Source organism: Coturnix japonica, chromosome 3 (assembly GCF_054131305.1).
Source record: "Coturnix japonica strain WE chromosome 3, WE-NBRP24, whole genome shotgun sequence".
In the NCBI taxonomy this organism is placed as follows: domain Eukaryota; kingdom Metazoa; phylum Chordata; class Aves; order Galliformes; family Phasianidae; genus Coturnix; species Coturnix japonica.
Genome location: NC_140665.1, coordinates 54,926,258 through 54,947,814, shown reverse-complemented (window position 1 = coordinate 54,947,814; position 21,557 = coordinate 54,926,258). Strand labels below are relative to the sequence as shown.

General features: G+C 37.0%; 1 protein-coding gene across 50 annotated transcripts in view; it reads right to left on the bottom strand.

The window, feature by feature from the left end:
- Positions 1 to 21,557, bottom strand: part of EPB41L2 (erythrocyte membrane protein band 4.1 like 2) — a 93,112-nt gene that overhangs the window by 47,905 nt on the left and 23,650 nt on the right. For 45 of the 50 annotated variants that reach the window (XM_015858474.3, XM_085541634.1, XM_085541658.1 and 42 more), the window contains exons 3-4: positions 5,866 to 6,338; positions 4,534 to 4,722 (exon numbers count right to left, since the gene is read on the bottom strand). In XM_015858474.3, coding sequence (XP_015713960.2) covers positions 4,534 to 4,722; positions 5,866 to 6,324 — 648 coding nt within the window. In that variant the 5' untranslated portion in view covers positions 6,325 to 6,338. Of the gene's footprint in view, positions 1 to 4,533; positions 4,723 to 5,865; positions 6,339 to 16,285; positions 16,362 to 18,650; positions 18,728 to 21,557 lie in introns of those variants that run through there. The other 5 variants (XM_015858477.3, XM_015858476.3, XM_085541642.1 and 2 more) reach the window with 2 other exon arrangements.

The following is a 21,557-nucleotide window of genomic DNA, read 5'->3' as shown; positions in this document are numbered from 1 at the left end:
AGTAAAAACACGCTGATTTTCTGTAAGTGAACTTTTTTCTTTCCATAAGCAATTTCCAGTATAAGCTTGGTGCCTCAGTATGTTAAAGGTTTTTCTACATTTTCTAGCTCAAAACCTCCCAGTCAATTTCTATTCTGTGGCTCTCACCAGCAGATGACACAACATGTTCGAGATGACATGCAGAGGAATTAGCTTTCAGAAGCATTTTATCATGGAAGAAATAATTAGGATTCTGTTTACTCAGAAGTTTCTCTCAATGCATTCCATATGTCATATAAATAATCTTTTGATTCAGTTATAGACTTCAAGAGAAAAGTATCTTATGCAGAAGTTATACTAACTTAATTTTAACTAGATTTTATATCGTAATAAATCACAACTCCATTAACATCATAAAAGTTTGCATATGTACCTAATTCATTAAATGAAAACTATAATAATTCCTGTTAGAACAAAATGTAAAGATGTTTCTTCTTTACTGATTTAGCTAAGCTTATAACTGCACTGCAATTTATACTATCAATTTTTTTAATTCTGATGGTACAGATTCCATAGATTTCCTTATAAATATTTGCTCCCAACATTTAACTCATTTCTGAAGATTTCAGAAACATTTTGAGTGATGTGCTACATGACTTCGCTGTGCAGAATCTACTTCTACAACTGCCCTTTCACTTGAAGATAACATGACATTAACATTTCCATACTAACACTGATAAGCATTAACATTTGCTTATTTGATAAGGACTTCAAGAGCAGCCCTATTTTGACTCTGTAAATAGAAATAAGTTTCACATTAGTATTTCATAATGTATGCATGACATGAAACTCCGAACTGATCCCTCAGACTTTCACAAATTGCTGCTCAGCTGCAAAACGAAAGAATGGAAGAGCTGGAAAGACACCACAACTTGGATATTGATGTTGCCTACTAGTTATTGTCACAGATGCAGTGGATTTTCACCTCTGTAAATAGCACATATCTTACTTTAGCCCTTGAAATTCACCCTAGTTGTGCTGGTGTGAGTGACAGGTGCTTGGCAAAACAGATTTCTGTACATCATCTGCAAATAAAACAGTATTTTCTTGTCATGTTTAGTAAAACTGTGCATTAAAAGATGCTTTTGACTTCTAATAATGAAGAGTTCCCAAAAGCAGTAAAATTAAATAATTTAAAAGCAAAATAAAAATTGAAAACGTTATCTGGATAAAAAAGCAGATAGTTTTTTCTTCAGCTAAGAACCACCAAATTCCCAGAAACAGTTACCTAAGATATCATGTGCAAGCAGCTACAACTATATGTAAATAAAGTTTATGCTGCTTGTAATCAAAATTCCCATGCATAAAATAATTTATGAAGCATTTGAAGAAATAGAACTAGATGCATCAGTCTCAAGCACCCAAGAGCGTTGGACACTTCAATACTGCACATAATCTTTGAAGGAAGACCTTCACAATTAGCCATTACTTACATGTTAACCTCCCACGAAGAAAGTTAACTGAGTTAACTCAGCATCATCTGGCCTAATACTTGCCCTACTACAACAAAGATTTACTTAGACTCAGTGGTCAAACACATACATTTACTTAATTTCTTCATATTTTAACTATGACAATTTTAATTGATTAGGCTAGGGATAAACCTGTGAGCTATTTATTCAATGCTGGGCACATACTGTACACTTGCAGAGACAACAAGAGAAAAGGTCCCAGAGGTCTTCATAGAGGTATTCTGAGGTATTGTACCAACCTACCACCAGTTAATTTCAGGTTAAGCATGCATGCACGTATCTACCAACTGGCAGTGACTGATGATCTTACTAACTCCTCCAGCTGCAGATCACACAAAGGCCACTACTCTGTGAGCATGTGAGTAGTTATGAGCATCACTGTAGTTACTCCTGCTTCAGACTAACACCACAGTGAATGCAGACATTTTACATGGAAACAACTCCATTATATCTGTGAGGAAGAGTACTGGTTAATTTGCATTGAATCTACATAAGAGATTAATACTGTATCTGGAGTTCCAGCTGCATGGCATGGGCCACACAGTTCACACAATTACATGAATTTGGTTCTACTGGAAAGATGTCCATCTTCCATGCATTTGCAGGTTGATCTGATTTTCCCAAAAGAACCTGCTTTGTTTCCCAAGAACCTTAAGATGAGACTAACCAAAGCTAGTCAGATGGAGAATGGAGATGGAGGATTGGTTCTCTTCTGCAGATTTCAAGTAGCTCTGAATATAGGAACTGAAGAAAATAGCTAGAGTCCTATTTGTCCTATTAGAAAACAGCCTTCCAGGCCTTTGCACTAAAACAACTGCTATCTTTAGGGAGATGGCATTAGCCTGAAGTAATTTGCTGATCAGATCTACTTCCCACCTTATTCTACTAGAAATTCTCAAAATAAAAGAATCTAAAACCTAAAAGATTTGTCTACATCAGTACCCTACAGCTAATGGATAGTAGGTCTCACATGTAGAAATTCATAATAGTAGTTGCCTGCTTCAAAAGTAGCGATTTCCATAAAGAAATTTGAGCATAAACTCAGCAACAAACTTCCATCCCTTCAGGGAGAAAACAAACACACACACTCTGTGTACTGGAAGTTTAATACTTCTGAAAGCCAGAATGTTTTTAAAACAAACATGTTCTTTAAGCCACAACCTAAGGAAAGTAAAAGATCATGATTACTGAGAGGAATTACTTGACTAGTAAAGGAGAAACGCAAGTTACTATAAATTCTGTTGAGGAATTCCCCCTTAGAAATATCAGAAGCTCATCTATTACTCTGTTGATCATTCAATACGTTGTGCTTAAGCCACCATGAAGAAAGCAGGAGCTAAGAATAACAATTTGCTTCAGGGAAGATAAAGAGCTGCATATAGCAAAAGACCCTTAAAATTTTTGTCATTCCCTCTCTGCTCTTGCAAGTTCTATTCTCCACATACATAGGAGCTTTTTGTCTTATTAATTCTTGAATGCATGTACTTTTGCTTATAGATGATGCATATAGATCTAGAGATTCAAACATGGTCACTGCTGATACTTCGATTACTATGAGAAACGAATAACATCTGCTCAACATTAAAACAAGTTCAAAGAATTTAAAAAAACAGCATATTAAAAAAAATCAAGTATGAACATATGATAATAATCAACATGAGTATAAATGGCATCCTTTCCTTTAAGGTAAAGAGCACTGTCATGTTATCAAACAGATTCACCAAAGCACACATGTAAGCTATTTTTAACAAGTCAGATTTACAGCAAGTTATGGTAAGACACCAATAAAACAGTGAAAACATGAAGAAAATTTGATTGGATTCTGGCATTGCTGACCAAAATGAGTACTAAGTGGAAAGAGAAAAAGTGATTGATTTGAGGCATTCTAAATATTCATAGTTTAGAATGAATGACAGTGAAACTGTATATACAGACCAAAAAGGAAATAAATCAAGCATCTGCAATCTAGTCATGCACTGCGGGGAAAAAAGCATTTTCTGAATTCATATCCTCATAGCTATCCATTTTTATGTCTATAATTATGAAGTCCATTAAACTTGAAAGTACACACTTCAAATTATCTCACTGACAGAAGATTTGGAATACAACTTTATTCTTCCTTTCATATAATTTTCTGTTTCACAATTAAACTTTGATCTAAAATATTAAAAAACTTCTGCTGGACTTAAGGTTTGGACACTATGGTCAGACAGAGAATATTCAGAGGATGTCGAAGCTATAAAAGCCAAGAAGCTGTTTTCCAGTACGCTTACTCTTTGTCAGTGATCTTAAGTCAGATTTAACAGACAAATGTATACAATGCCTAATCCAGAGATTTATATTTGTAAACAGCCCATCCAGCTGTGAAGTTTTGGTACTAGAACACTACTTTAAATAAAAAAAGCACATAATTTAAATTTGTAACAGAATACTATTTTGAGGCTTTTTTCGAAAAATATACATCCAGCTGAGATTATTATTTTAATTGAAACTAATGAACTCAAGGCAATTTTACTAACACATGTGAATCCACATTGTAGAAAACCTTTATCCTTTGCAAAACACAAATACAACAGAAAACACAACTGCTCAGAGGTGATCTCTGGGCAGCTAAAACTGTTTTGTTCATTGCACTTTATCTTCTTTGCTAGTATAACACATTTTCTGCCCAGGTTGTGGATGCCCTGTCCTTGGAAGTGTTCAAGGCCAGGTTGGACAGGGCCCTGGGCAACCTGATCTAGTGAATGCGGAGGTTTAGTGACCCTGCCAGGCAGGGGGGTTGGAACTTCATGATCCTTGAGGTCCCTTCCAACCCAGGTCATTCTGTGATTTTTAAGGACAAAAATAGATATGGAGTTCAAAAAGGAACAGTTATCAGAGCCCAAATGATAGCAGTGGGAATGTAACCTTGTAATGTGCTCATTAGACACACAAAAACATACTTGCTAAACTGTGAATGAAATGAAAGCATTTTCTTTTTCTCTGTAAAGAAAGAGAGCTCCATATAAAGACAATATCTTACCTCTATATCACAGCTGTATTCTGTGCCATCTAGGAGCACCACTTTACACTGCACAGTTTTAATTTTCTTAGGAGGCTTCTGGGGAATACTTTCAGCTGTCTGTACTTCTTTTGTTTCCCTTTTTTCCTTTTCTTCTTTTTCTTCTGCAACTTTCTCTACTTCCATTTCTTTACCATCTTCTTTGGCAGGCTATATAAAATACAGTTAAACAACAATGTGATAATTCAAGCTCATAAATGAGAACATTTTTATCCTATTCATTGCTTTTAGAAGCCACTAATTCAGAAATTAAGCTTTAATAAAATGCATGAACATTTTGGAAGAGCTGTAACCTGTGTAAGCATTGAAGTATAACACATTGGGGACCAGATACTGAAAACAAACAGAAAAACTGTTCTTGCTGGAGTCATAGAAGGTGTCTTTTTTCCTTCTTTTTAAGCTCCACGTTAGAAAGTAACTTGTGAAACCCAGTCCAATCTTCCTGCTCAAGCAGAGCAAGCTACAGCAAATTGCCCAGGACTGTTTCCAGGTGGGTTTTCAGTATTTTCACTGATAGACTACCACTACAGCTAATTTGCACCTATCGACTCTTATTATTTCTCTGCATACCACAGAGAAGAGTCTTGCCCCTTCCTGTTTATTTCCTCCATTTAGATGCACTGATCCCCTCCAACTCTTCTCCTTTCCAGGATGAAATGTTCTAGCTCTTTCAGCATCTCCTCCTACGAGAGATTCACTGTGTCCTTAATCACCACTGTGGCTCTACAGAATGTGAGGTTTGAGGTTCAAGAACTGATACACAACTTGTGCACATCAGGACTCAAACACTGCAGAATACAGTGCTTGCTTTCGAACTCAGTACCGGACTTCTAGAGCAAATCAATATGAGCAACAGCTACAAGTGTGGTTTAAGGTTAAGTACAACAAAAGATTGACATCTAAGGACTCTGAGATAACTACAACAGATAACAAATGGATTAAGTCACTAAGGAGCTATTTGTGCAATACAAAGACTTCAGAAGCAAATCTGGTTAAGAAGCTTCTCTTCTAATCCCTTCTCATTTCTACTGTAATAGTCAGTTTACTGTCCCTTTGGACTATTCCAATGGATGATGTTACACTAAAGCTACAGCTAAAACAGCTTGAGTGAAATAAGTAACTGTTGTGCTGATGAACTTGCTCATATCAACCCGATCTCAAAAAGTGACAGTAATTGCCATTTTTTCCTTATATGACACCAATAAAGTCTTACATGGCTTATATACATCATGAAGTAGACCCCACCCCCTCAGAATTGCTCCAAAACATTCATACACACTTTTCCACACCTACCTGTGTTTCTGCACTACTAACAGAGTGTTTTTCTTCTTTGTCATCTGCTTTAGCATTATTTTTAGCCACTGTTTCTAAGCTCCTTTTTGGCTGAGCCACCCCCTCAGATGGATGGCTTTCACTTTCTTCAGCTACTTGTTCTTCCCCTGTTGCTCTTTTCTTGGCCTCATCTTTGGGCTCTGCCAAGGTATAAGATTTTTGTTTCTTAAGCCAGGGAGGAAGGAAACGAGAAATACCCTTGCTTTCAGATGTATCTTTTTCCTTCTTCTGGCTACTTGGGCTACTAGGGCTAGTTGGTGCTGGGACAGGAGAATCTTGAGTTTCTTCAGAGGATGCCTTCCTGGACTTATCATTTCCTGGAGTTTCTGAGGCTTCTTCAGGCTTGCCCTTGGCTTTGTCCGGTCCCACCTGCTCAGAATCTTTCTTTACTTCAGTCTCTGAGCCAACTTCAGTTGTCATTGTCACAGCTTACACTAAAAAATAAAAATGCAGAAATAAAAATAGCATTATGTAGCATCACTACTTTTACGGACTTATTCACAGTAATTTGTAGCAACAGTCTACAACAACTGAAATTAAAAACAAACAATACTATAATAAGATATGAAAATGATCTTTAACAGCTTTTGTTATTTCTCCAAAAAGCAGCTAAAAATCATCACTCTTGTCCTTTGCTGTATGGTACTAGATTTTGCTGCTTTGCTACTCTGAAAATGTAACATGATCATGTTTTTCCTCTAATTTATTGAGGTAAACCAACAAAAATAAGGCCCAGAAAATCTAACAAGAAAAGATCAAAATAACTGGATCCTACTAGAAATCACTGGCTGATTCACAACCATCTTCAAACTATTATTTCTAAACTAAAGTTCAGTTCATTTGTCTGAAGATTAGCAAATTAGTTACAATCATATTTATAACTTGGAAACTCTGCATTAAAATCAACTTCCATCAGCATTGGCTACTAGTGAGGAGACAACTACAATCACAATGGAAGCCAATTAGAAACCAGTGTAGACAGTAAAGCAGACAGTACCTCCAAGCTCCTAAAGAACATTCAAAGATTCATCAGTAGTCAGAAATTAATTCTTAATTTGGACCACCCCTAATAAAAGATATAGAAGTTCATAGATGCCTGAACATACCAAAGAGAAGCCCTTTTGGCAGAAGAGATGGGCAATGCTTAGTCAAAGGAAACAAATTCGATAGTTACTGCACTAAGAAGCTTAGAAATAGGAGCTTTGAACTGACTACAGGTAGATTCATATTAAGCAAGCATCTCAAGACCAGAAGTTTAACTATATGGAAAGAGTATTTCCTTATTCATTACTTTAATAAGCTTCACCACCTAAAACAAAAATAATTACCATTAGGAAAATCAAAACATTTTGTATCTCTACTGCTACATTGGAGACTTCCAAATATAATTCAAGCATTACTATTAGTAGCTATTTTCTTTACTTATTATGAAACATTCTTCATGCTATTTATAAACTCTGTTACGATAAAACATTAAGTTTAAATATTTATATATCCTATTATTTCTCAGAGGTAATGGGTATCTAAAAGGTAAATTTCCATTTGACTAGCTGTAGAGATGAAAGGATTTGCTGTTGAAGACATATTAGTATGCTAGTTCCAAAGTTGCTACAAGTCAAATTACATTTTGCTTATACCATCAGATCTTACAGAAAACTGAACTGCTGCTGTGACAGGTATTGATCTTTATAATAAGTTTGTACATCATTCATTTTCCAAATTTATTATTTTCCGAATATAAAACAAAGTAACTTCCCTGAAAGAAAAAGAAATCATAGAGTAAACCACTGTGCTTAGAAAAATCAAATAGGAGGTTTCATTGTTAGTAGACACAGCAATTATTCTTTTTCTTCTTTGTGCATTTCTGATTAAGGAAGGTGTAATTTCTTCTAAGAAAATAGCTAAAATGTTTTTCCAAGAATTCTTAAGATCCACAACTGAAATCTAGTGCTGCAGGTCATGAAGCCTCTGATGTTACCTTGGTACAATCAAACAGGGCAAGCAACCAGTATTTGGAAACTGCTTTTACTTCATCCCCTCCCTGTTCTGAGAGGGAAGAGCTTGGAAAATCACACCCAGCCCTGTTTCTTAATAGCTAAGAATATAAACTCTTTTCTCCAGATACAAGAGCTTGACAGCATTTCTCTCAGAAGCATGATCTGAAAAAAACTAAAACCCATTTATTCTCAAAATTCACCCGTCTGAACTTAAATGCATCTTTCCTTCCCCTCCTGCTCCCAAAGAGGCATTGTGAACTCGCATTTGCTCTTACTAAATAGCACAACTACACAAAGTACTTCTCCCCACTCTAATCACAAGGCCGCTAATAGATACAGATTTTTCCCTAACATACCACCTTCATACCATAAGGTAACGTTATTATATACTTTATTTTGAAATGACCAATATGCATGAGCTAAAAAGTCTTGCGGCAAGAAGGGAAAGCAGAACTTTAGGCACCCAGTCAAGTGGAAAGAATACTGAGGTCTGAAGAACAAGAAAATCACAGGAGATGATGCACTTGTTGGTGATCATTGTTAGCATGGTTTAACAATCATAAAAACTAAAAGAATTCTTTGAACTCTAAAAACTTAATCAGAAACCAGAGAATACTATTTTGTTGTTTGATTCTACACTCCTTAGGGAAAGCAAAATCATCCCTAAAATTTGTTTGGCTACATTTACTAAAACTAAAACTATACTATGATTTAGCCTCGGCAATGATATCTCCTGCTGAAAACACTTAGAAACCTAAGGCAATTGAAAAAATCAACCTTTATCCTTACGATTCTACCCAAACTGCCTCTTAATTCAACATTATCAGCTTATTCTCCATGCATGAGCCAGGTGTGGAAAACCCACATTGCCAGTCTTTATACTGGTCAGCAGATGGTGCCATAATAGTTCTAAAAATCAGTAGAACAATTCACAGGTCCAACCGAAAACAGCAATAATATTCCAATTTCAAGTATGGTTTGTGAGTTGTAATAATAAAGTATATGTTTTCATATACTCTTAACATGAACTATTTTTAAGAGGTAGCATTTCAGAGATGCATACAGTAACACTACTTGGTGACGCTAAGAATTATTTACCTGTACACATGAACAGGTGGATGTTTGAGTATACACACATGGAAGGCTACGTGCACATACATATCTCCAAGGTCAGAAAAGGCATGGAAGAGCATCCTCCCAAAGGATACTAGGTCCTCAACAAAAGCCAATTTCCAAAGAGCTCCAGACATATGCATGGTGGATATAAGTCCCAAAGTTAACAGGAGTAATACTGCAAGAATTCTTGCTGAAGTCGCTATTTAAAATAACAGGTGTTCTGTTACTCTTTAAAATCCATGTGATCACACAGCTGACTATCTGCATGCATTCAATGTTCTCATTTCAAATAAAGCACACACCTGAGTTACCAGGAAATACTTATGTTGGGATAAAAGTGTTTAAGTCAGTAGAACCAAGAGGTGAAGCACAAATATATATATATATATATATATATATATATATATATATATATATACATATATATATGTATATGTATATATATTTATATATGTATATATATATATATATACACACACACACAGCAAATGAGTAACTGTTTTTCATAGAATACTCAGAACTCATCAGAAAAACTGAGAGGTCCTTACAGAAGATATTGTGAGCTTAAATGATACTTCTGAGTCTATTATTTGTGTGAGTGCTAACAGCAGTTCTGAAGACCACCAAAGAGAACCGTGAAGGATGTAGACAGTAAATGAAATGAGACAGAGAAAGCTATTTCTAGCAAAAATTGCACAATGAGTACCTGCAGTACTCTCACAATGAAGCTATGATGCTGACAAGTTTCTGATTCAAAGCATCTCCAAAAAAGTTACTGCAATTCCTGTTGGTAAAGTCAAAATAGATTCAGCAATTATGACTATTTCTCAGTGTCTTTTCTCTATTAAAGCATTCCAAGAGACCAAGTTTATTCCCAATCACTTCAGCACTCCCATCTTTTCATAATGAACCTATTGCAGGCCATCGGTTCATTTTTTTCTGGTGACTAACTTAACTATTGCAATCCATACACAACTTAAATTGAATTATCCTTTACAACCAATACTATTAAGAGGTGCAACTCCTCAGAAAGCAAAGATCACTACAGCACAAGCAGCTTTGCTAAAGTTGGTCTATTGACACCAGGTAGCAGTCTTAAAAGTGTACAATAGAAGGTATTTAGAAAACACTGTTTCCTAAATTAAATGAAAAGCACTGCAGACTGCATCATTTGTGTCAAAAACCTATATAATATGCAAAGATTATCACAACAAAAGCTTTCAACAAACAAGAACATGAATACTTTTCAAGTGCTACAAGAAGACAAGTTGTGAAGGCAACACTGAAACATTTCTGGGATTAAATTTAAGCAAATAATTACCTTTCACCCACCCCAATGGAATCCATACCATGTACAGAGGCAATGAGAGTCTCTCACTCCTGTATTTTCTTTACAATAAGTAGTTCAATATATCAAGGCTAGAAGTTTCAAAAAGAAGTATTGAATTTGAATTGAGAAATTTCTTTGCCAGAATCCATATGCACATACAGAATCTGCTTATCAAGCCAGCATTGTGCTGTTCCCTAGCACTGAAAAACATGCTGTAGGCTGAGGAGAATCCAGTAGTCTTTTTGAAAAGGGTTATTGAATAAGAGTGACCCCACCCAAGCCCTGACACTGCTGGAGAAGGGCATGCTCAGTGGAAAAACCGGGATTTAGTTCCAAGTCTTTTCATTCCAGCAGCCAGAAAACGTTCACAGGTCAAGTGACAGCTCTGTTTTCCAGTTATCTGTCCAACAAACTAAGAACAACAGTTTAAGAGAAATCACTCCCTATCTTTGAAATTAACGCTGTTCACTCTGAGCAATGTTTTCTCTCCACTCTCCATTCCCTTCCTTCAGCCCTATTCCATACCGCCAAATGACTTGGTTTCTGTGGGATGCATCCAGTACAACACAGACTAGTTTCTAATACATCAGCAAGATTAAAAAGAGTTTATTTTTTATGCTTGCAACATTAATTTTACTCTTGTTGCAAGTGTGCTTTCAGGACACTTACAATAACTTCATTAATTACTGCCCAATTCAAACAAAATATTCACTGGTTTCCTCACACCCAAGAATTCTTTTCCTCAAGCACACTGAGAAGCCGCAGTCTGATAACAACTCTGGATGCTTCAATCCCAGACACGTGTGATTATTTTGACAATTATCTATTTCCTTCTCAGTGGAAGCCACAGAGTGAATTATTCCCATTCCTCATGTTTAGGAAATGTACAATACCATATAAAAAAAGGGAAATAACCACAATACCAGTACTCAAACTCAGGAAAAAGAAATGACAAGTGACTAATTTGTGCCATTTTTGCCATCGCCAATACATGTCTTACACAGATCGTTAGCAAGATGCTTCAATAATAATCATGAATGTTCACATTGATGTTGTTGAAGGAATTAAAAACAGAAAAATTGACATTTAAGTTATTTATAACTTCATATTGGTGATAGACGTAAAATTCTTCTGCTATTTTTTCCAATGTCTTTTTTTTTCCTGAATCAGGATGCAAAATGAAGTACAAATGATAGCAGCACCACTTCCTACCAACACTGAAGACAGTTTCAAATACTTGGTTAATACTCAGCATCTCTGATAATTAACCAGTAATCTTAATCTGAGCTTCACAGTGAAGCAATTATAGGTTTGTGTAGATAAACCGCAGCTGGATGCTGCTGCCATTATGTGAATTAACTGCTGAAGAACCCTCAGAGATCTTGACGCAAACTAAAGATATAACAAATCAGAACTGACACCAGATATAAACAACAGTTAAAAACCATTGCTGCTACAATGAGTAAAATGCTTTTCCCAAGCCTCTCTCAGCTATCCTATAATCCTCAAATTTCACAAGCAAGCCACCTGAGATGGCATTTTTATTTTGCAGCCAATACAAACTTACTGCATCTTTCATGTGCTGCCAGAACACAAGTACTCTCCTGGAAGAGCAGAACTACTCTGCACTATATTCTTTCCCCCTGAATACTTATAACGCACACAAAGTGATATACGTAAAGCTGGACATAGCAAACCTCCTCATACATACTTACACTTACTGTAGAATATAACAAATATCTGATAGAATTGCTTTTCAAGAAAGCACACACCTACTGCTCCATTGGGAGCATAGCACTTCCAACCCCAAAGCAACAAAACATAATAAAGAGAGAAAGATGCCTCTTAGCTGAGCAAACAACATTAGCAGCCAAAATTTCAGTCCCTTAGGCTCTTCTGAATGCTGGTATTTGATTAGCAGAGCAAAAAACATCAGCAGTTTTGTAAAAGGTTTCCACTTCTCATGGCAGTGACTTCCCCACTAATAGTATTTTGACCACTACAACATCTCTCGGCTACATAAACTGAAACGATTCTCTAGAGGTCAGAAATAAGGCTAACAACACTAACAAAAAAATGCAAAGAAGAATTTGATCCAAATAGTGCTGTGTTTGAGCCTGTACTTCAGCACTTACTGCATTTGTTAGTCATCTAAGTGCTTTAGTCATTTTGTGCTTTCTGGAAGGACATTCCCAGCATGAAAGATTGTAATATAAAACAGATAACAGGATATGCAGGAAATCCCCAAGGGAGCAACTATTTAAACAAAGGGTTGTTTGGTTGGGTTGTTTTTTATTTTGAGAATTAGTAAAAGATAAAGAGACCTAAAAACTAATTCCTATATGTCAAGAAATGAATAGAGAGGAATATTCATGACTGTCCTGCAGACGAGGAAAAGAAAAAAGCTAGTGACTTGCAATGGCATTTTCATATAAATACGCATCACAAAGCACAGTTTACTAGAGCAGACACTCATTGCAGAAAGTTTTTAATGAAAACACACAAATGCAGACTGTGTGTTGTTAACAGTGATCCTATACAGCAAGATAGCTTTGAAAGCTCAGGAAAAATTGTAAGCATGCACAAACCCAAGCTGACAGCGACTTAACAGTTTCATTACAAAGTTATACAGCAAAACATTCGGGGGTACACACCAAAAGGCAGATTTAGTTGAACGAAAGTCCCAGGGTGCACAGATTTGGAGGAGTTCTCTTTCTCCTTTTGGGCTCAATTGCTTATGCACTGACAGAACGTGCTTCAAAGCATTTTTGTTTGTTTTTCAGCTTCCAGAATGCAGCTATTCTCTCGCTAATATTAAACTTAATCTTGGATCTAAGTCCATATTTAAGCTCACAGTCACAGATCTCTCCCTTTATAGAATTACAGAACAGTTTGGGTTGGAAGGGACCTTTAAGATCATCTAGTCCCAACCCCCTGCTTCAGGCAAGGATACCACCCTCTAGACCAGGTTGTTCAAAGCCCCATCCAGCCTGGTCTTGAATACTGCCAGGGAGGGGACATCCACAAATCAGCATCCACCATCAACAGATCTAAGCTTTTAGCACTTAAAGCACATACATCCGTATCGCTGTTAAGATGGGAAATGCACACTTACAACAGATTTGACTTTTGGGAAGCAGAATGAAGGATGCATAACTGACACTGAATACACATCCAGCAAGAAGTCTGGATACAGAAACGTAGCAGAGGAATGCTGTTATTCTCTTTTTATTATTATAAAAAAGAAATAATTGGGGAAAAAAAGTAAACGTCGAAAGAAAAAGTAAAGACAACACTGGAGATAAAGTCAGGAGTAAAAAATGGGGTGGGAGAGGGAAAGAAAACAGGAAACAGCCGCTGAAGACAAAACAGGAAAAAAGGTCATATTTGTGTAATAGCCAAAAAACTACAGAGAGGCCAGAAAGGGGGCAGGGTGGGAAAGACAAATCCTGATATGGGTGAGGTTACAGTGTAGAAATTACTGGACAGAACACAGCATCTTCATGTGCAGGTCCTGCAGCTTCTAGAGAACAGTCACAGTGGATGCTGCAACTTCATCCTCATATAAATGCTGCCCGGTTAAAGCTTTAACATGAAGTTCATGTAAGAAAGGGCAAATGTATGAAAAACTACGAGAAGGGATGCAGCAACCTCATGATACAGCATGCATAGAACAATTTTGTTGTGTGCCTAAAATAGCATACAATCAAATGCCTCTTAAAAAGCCAATACATTAACACTGGCCCCTCCGTTATTCTTTTTTCATCCTACTTCAAGACTTGTTCCAGAAGCATAAGATGTGAATAGAGAGATCGCTCCCTCACACCCCAACAACATTAGTTTACAAATAGGGAATGCATGCTTTGGATTGTCTAACAGATTAAGCCAGCCACATCCAACCCACTGCCCAGTCTTGAACCCATACCCATCATTCAGCAACAACCAAACCACTGCTATGCCAGTAGCACTGTCTCCATTGAAACCAGAAGTGCTAACTCCACCTCTTGTGTCTACCTCATGCTCTCAGTCTAATGGAAACCAGAACATTTTACGCATTACAAGCACTTGCACCACTTGAGGAGTAAAACATGCTGATTACCAGTAATACTTCAACCTGGTTAATGCACTCTTAATAGAAAACAGAACCTAATGATGTCTCCTTAAATTGAGAAAGTGTGCTGCCAAGTTCGATGAACATCAAGGAAGTGTTTTGTAAATACAAAATAGCAGAACTGAAAGTCTGTCGTCTTATTTTTTAATTTATTTTTTTCAAGTTATAGTTCAAATGGACTATTATGAAAAACTAGTAATGTGGTAGCAAATCTGACTGCAAAAAAATTACAACCACTTACGGTGAGCTTAGTAAGCAACATATGAAAACAACAACTAAAATTAGATTTGTATTGAAGTCATAAAAATAACATTAAAGTGACTTTCTTTAGCCTTTGTCAACATACCTTGTATAGCTACTGATGGCGTCCTGGAGATTGTTGGTAAAAATGAGGTATGTATTAAATTAATAGACAATGCAATTGTCACCAGCAATTCACACTTGATGGAATATCGCTGCACTGCACATCAAGCTTTAGAACTGGATAATATTGATAAAATTCACATCTTTGACAATTTGAATAAGTCCAAGGGACCAAGCCATCCCTGCTTGTGTTTAAGAGCTGTTTGGATGTGGTGCTCAGAGATATGATTTAGCAGAGGGTTGTTAGAGTTAGGGTACTGGTTAGGCTGCGGTTGGACTTGATGATCTTCAAGGTCTTTCCCAACCTGGGTTATTCTATGATTCTATGACTGAATCGCCCCCAATTCCAGGAACTCTTTACTAAAGAAGTATGTGTGCTGATTATGTGGTTGTCATCTACTTCGCTGGAGGAAGGTGGATAAGTCAGGTTAAAAATGAAGAAAAGTTATTATAACTTGTAAGATGAACTCAAGTTGCTCGGAGAATCAAAAGGAAAATTTGTCCTAAAATATGAAGATTAAAAATGAGTCACAGACTTGCATTTTTGTTAGATTTGACTGACACATTACTAGGAAGTCAGGGTGCCCAACTGTATCAGAAGAGTAGGTTGCACCCAGATAGTTTAGAATCTCATCTGAACAGTAAGAAAAATAACTGATTCAATATGCAAACTGGATTTAATTTGAATTATATTCACAAGAGAACAGCTGCTTATGAAATTATGTGAATGTTTTTATTTGCTAACTCATGGCAAAAATAAGGAAATCCACATACAGTACTTCAAAAGCTATTCAAGTAATCACAAGTACTCCATAGCTAAATATTTAATAACGATCAGAGCTTTAGAAATACAGAATGCATTTGCAGAGCTAATTTTTCCAAACAGAATTACACTCTAGCCCTGTATGGGAATTTTGTTTCTGCCCCAAACCAACATGACTTATTTACTATAAGTAATTCCAGGGAGGCTGAAGCAAAGGGAATTCAGTTCTTTTTCTGTGCATCAAGACATGCATCCTTATCAGTGTTCTCAATGTATAATTGGAAGAAAATGACATAAATCCACTTAAAACAGATAATCAAATATGAGAATGGTATAAGTTGCCAAATTTCTCTGCTCTACACTCCCAAGTCTCTCATTCTGAAAAAATGAGACTAGATTATGTTCTCTATCAATATTTGAGAAACCCCTCTGAGTTCCATAACTGAAGAGACCGCAGGTATAGAATCATAGAACTACTCAGGTTGGAAAAGACCTCAATGATCATCAAGTTCAGTCGCAGCCTAACCATAGTACTCTAACTCTAACAACCCTCTGCTAAATCATATCTCTGAGTACCACATCCAAACAGCTCTTAAACACATCCAGGGACAGTAACTCAACCACCTCCCCAGGGAGACTATTCCAGTGTTTAACAACCCTTTCCGTAACAAAGGGTTACCTAACAATCAACCTAAACTTACCTTGCTGCAACTTGAGGTCAGGTAAATCCAATGTTGAAGTTCATTTTCATAGGGAATCTCCTTCAAGAATGACCCCCTGATGAACAGAGATAAAGTGGAAGGCCCAATTACCTCAAAGAACCTGCCCGACAAAAAATCCAAGGCAAGGCATATCTAGAAGAAAAATGGATTCTACACTCTGTCAGCACTGACAGTGACCTCCTTTGAACTGTTTCAGACGGGATGAACAGCATAAGTCACCAATCCATTTTGCTTAACAGGTTTGATGCAGCACACTGTACTACACAGGCTACATTAATCTTTCTGCAAACCAAAACATGCAGAGCTGCATCTGCCCCTGCCTGTCAACAAAGAACAGCCCTCATCCTCACAAAAGTCAAGGAGTACCTTTATTTGAAAAGAAACACTTCCAGTTCAAAGAATGACTTCAGAAGTTTCAAAGAAAATATACATTGTGTTATTCAACTCAGTGCTGGCTTTGTTTGCAGACCTCATGCAGAGGTGGCAGACGTATCACATTCTCTCTCTCAGTTTTGACCATGAGACTATCTTCAGAATTGGCTCTGACTAATCCTTAGCATATCCGTTAGAAAAAGAAAATAAACCCAGCAGGAATGAAAATCAATTATAAAGAAGAAAAAACTGTAACAGAAGAGATGTCATTTGTCTTTTCACTAATTCCTAGTATTACAAGACTGTGGAAAAAGAAAGAATACTGAAGTCACTTGGAAGCTGCAATATTTCTACATCTTAGCGTTTAATCCCTTCAGGAAACTCAGCAAGACTATGAGGAATGCAAACAAACTTTAAGAAGCTGTGCTGGAGCAAGTTTTTCTTCCCCGAGTTTTGGAGCATTTTGTAGACAGCAATCCAAGAAAAGCTCTTAATGTTTAAAAATTAAGTAGATGGGGAAATAGTTAATATTTATAAGTTCAAAAGCTACCTATAAAGCAAAGAGTGTTATTTCTTTACAAAATTACTTGTCACTTAATTTTTAGGTTGCTCTAGTGACAGAACCTCAACAAATCCAGCAGCTGATTTTAAGTTATCTCCAAATTTATTAACAACGTGATCAAGAACTTCCGTAAAGTAACTTTCCAAAGGAAAAGAAAGAGTTTGCATGCAGTTGTCATGTAAGATATCTGGAAAGCCTTTCCGAAGTATTGCACTCTAATCTTTCGAGACTAAAGGTTTGTTGGTTTCTGTTCCCTTGCCCCATAAAGGACAACCAAAACCCATTAAGGTCAATACATGGCATTGTGTGCCCCGGTGGCGCAGTGCTAGCAATGCCGCTTTGCAACACCGGGGCCCGAGTGTTCGAATCCTCCCTGTGGTGCAAGTGGTAGAAGTGCCGCTCTGCAGCACAGGAGGCTCGAATCCCGGGGGTTGGACTCGATGATCTCTAAGGTCATTTCCAACTCACATGAGACTATTACCTATGGCAAAGCAGCAAGAACTTCAAGGTTCAAGAGCTGGTAGTAATGCTCCAATCAAATGTGTACAAATGCCTGCATAGATGCGTTTTAAGGTTTCATTCCTTCTTGATGAACATCAATAGACTTCAGCAGAACACAGCGTAGTATTATTTTTGGCATTCCTTTTGTGATTATCAATTATTCACACATAAGTTACTCTTTACATTAATTTTGGATTCATTTCACTTAATGATGTTCCATGATAATCTTTACTTGATATTAGGTCGCCTACTATTAAGACTGAAGTTGAAATTTGTTTTTAAAGTGTAGCACAGAACATGAGAGGTAAAAGTTTTAGAAAGACATGGTTTGATTGGAAACACATATAGAAATGGATTATTATACTCAAATGGCATTTTAAAAGTAACAATCCTAGCTACAAAACAAGGACGGGCTTTTTAATTTAAGAGAGACAGGTCCAGCTGCTTAACAGGCTGAGGACTGTATTCCTTTTCACGAACTGGCAATGCATGGGTCCACACTACCAGTTAACATGCTTGTATATTAACCAACAAGAGATTAAGTCAAGATCAATTAACTAGTTTTTGATAAAAGTAACAGGTTAGAAACCTAAAACTATTATGCAACAATTTTAAAATTAATCGCCTTCTCTCCACTTCTCAGCATACTTTTACAATATCAACACTGAAAATGCTGATTGTATTTTAACAAACAGTCATTTACAGTAAACAAAGCTGTAAATTCTTTTCCCTTCTACTTCCTTGTCTCTAGAGCATCCATTAGACAACCCTGTTGATTCTGTCCTGCTTTGATGCTACTCTAACAGAAGGAACAGAGGCCAAAAAGCTGTATCAAAATACCTCAAGACCATCAGAACATGGTATAACTTCACTCCGCACTATAGCCTTCCTCCACTTATGTTACCTTACCTCAGGATCTTGACATACTGACTCTAATACAACTATTCACAAGAGCAGCAGACTAAAGTTCTCTACTTCAGTGCTTCATTTTTGCTGCAGGAAGTGAAAGGCCAAGCGTCACAAGTGAACTTGTGAAGTCACAATGCTGGCACACAGACAAGCTAGTACATGGGGTGCTATGCCAGACCAAATAGGCTGACTTCAAGTAGCAACCAGCAATATTGTTTTGCATACTTCCACAAGCCACATTATTTCCTTTTGTCTGAATTTAATACATAGCCATAAAACAATCATTTTAGGAGGAAGAACTCATGTCAGTCTGCATAAGATAAAGTATGTGAAGGTAATAATACACAAGGTTTAGTAAACACATTAAGCCTGTCATGTGTGTAGGAACTACAAGGACAGCAGCTATAGACCTGCTAAAAAGTGAGCTGTATGTAACACAGATTCACCCTGACAGAAAATACAATGGAAAAGAGATTAACTAAAGGAAGAGTCCTTTCAATATCTGCATCATTTTCAGACAGAAACACATTCATGCAGACATTGTTTCATTTTTCCCTCTCTCCATTTTCTTAAGTTAAAAAAGCAGACATGATATGTGAACCCATAAGAAAGATTGGAGTTTATAGATGTTCTTCTCAATAGGCATTTAAGCCACATCTGTGCTGATAACGTTGCTCAAAGTATCAGACAGCTGAGATGTCTACACCCTCACTCACACGCTCAGCACTAGTAGAATACAGTGCATATATACATATTTTAACTTTGCACAGAATTTCATTTGCCGTGTACTCATAAGTTGATGGCAAAAAGAATAAAAACCTAGGAAAGAAAAGAATTCATGGAATCTATCATGCTTCTGTTGAAGCAAAACAGACTACTACATACTGCAATACTGAATATTAAATATACTCAAAGACGCTTGTTACGTAGACTGCGCTAATGCCTGGCTATATGCATTCAGAGGATGAGGCTACACAGAAACATGGAAGCTTTGCAGAATGCCTGGTTTTATGCAGCAAGACTGGTACGCTCAGCTTCTTTGGTATTTAGTGGCACCATGAGAAATATTAATAGCAAGATGAAGTCAATCACACTCTATTGACAAAACATTCATTGTTAAAGAACAGCATGAGTTACTGGAGAAATCTTGGGCATTAAATAAAGGACTCTCATATCCTGTAAATTAAAATACAAGAAAGGCCTCTAGAAGCCTGTTCGTTACAGTTTCTTTTCCATGAGCTGTCACAAAAATACTAGCTTTTATTTTTTTTATTTTAACTTAAATACAAACACTATTTGTACAAAGAACATTTTAGAACTAAAAATAGCTCAGATTCTCACACCATTGGATGAGCCTTCCCTCCCATAAGCCCTCTGAAACTATGCAGTAACAAAGTAGAATACTAACAGTGGAAAGATGTTGTAAAAGGCTTAACTGAGAAATGATGATGCTTGGATGAATGGGTATGAACTTGTATTTAACACAGTCAATCCAGAAATAGAATGTTCTCACATATAACAAACAAATGAGATTTTGAAGCACTTTCTAAGAAGAGTATTAAGATGGAAAACTAAACCCGCCTTACAGTTGCACTTGCTAAGCTCTCGAAACAGATGATGTGTTTAAATACTTGACGACCCAGGAACCTATTTCAGTCTTAACAGCTAACAATTCAGACATCCTAACTCCCACCAAAACTGAAAGTAGCACTCTGTCAGCAGGCATTGCTGTCACTATTGCTCAACATCTCCTTTGACTCTTTTAGAATAGGAGCACAAAAACTTAATGTACTCTCTCTGCAGCTTTGAACAGACAACTTTGTAACCATTCAAAGAATGTGTTTTGCAATCTCTCATAATTTAATCACTGTCAGTCATAATAGCCTATTGTGAAAAAATAATCCACTCATTTATTTTATCATCAGTGCACTCAGGCATGGTCAATTTATGAGCAACACAGTCACATGCATCAGCCACGAGAGATCCATTACAGAGCTGCTGGAAAGTTTGCTTCACAAGCATGTTGCTTTTTTCCCCAGTTATTCGCAGGCTGAATCTACAAGTCTCAGTCTTTCACGCTGTTCTCAAAGAACAAAAAAAGGGAAGCCATTAAACCATAGTCCTACTGTTTATTTCAACATACACTTAGCCAGTAGGCTTATTAACTTATAATTTTACAGAATTGTAGGGGTTGGAAGGGACCTCTAGAGATCGAGTCCAAAGCAGGCTCCCTACACCACGTCACACAGGTGGCGTCCAAGCGGGTCTTGAATATCTCCAGAGAAGGAGACTCCACCACCTCCCTGGGAAGCCTGTTCGAGTGAATTTAATGTTAAAACTTGAATTACAATAACAGTAACAATGTCCTTCAGGTCAGGTGGTCATGGAAGAAAATTACATCTTGTTATCACACCTGTAGCTCACAGGATGCAGGACAATACAAGCAGCTCAGCTGCTAAAATGCTAAAAGTCATTGGAAGTGTAGGAGCTGTTGGGAGATATAGAGGCTACATTAAAACCTGGAAGTTGTAAGGCTATGTATCTGTCAGGAACTGCGAAACAGCAAGCGAGATCAGTAGAACCACAAGTGTTTCACAAGCCCTACCTACACAATCAGGTTAGAGAAAGCATGCAAGTAACATCAGTAGAATCCATGAGATAGATAGCACTAAAAGACTGAGACTCTGCTAACCAAGAAATCTTTATGTATGATCAGTGACCAAAAAGACTGAAGATTTCCATATCATCTATATGGATGACATCCACACACGCCTTTTAAAATATATAAGAGGGCTTGCACGCATGCATATTGCTGCATTATCTCTCTCATCCACCCAATGGCTTCACAGGAAATAGCCTCCTACTTGAGACTTCATACAAAATCCTGTCTACTATAGCAAATATTAA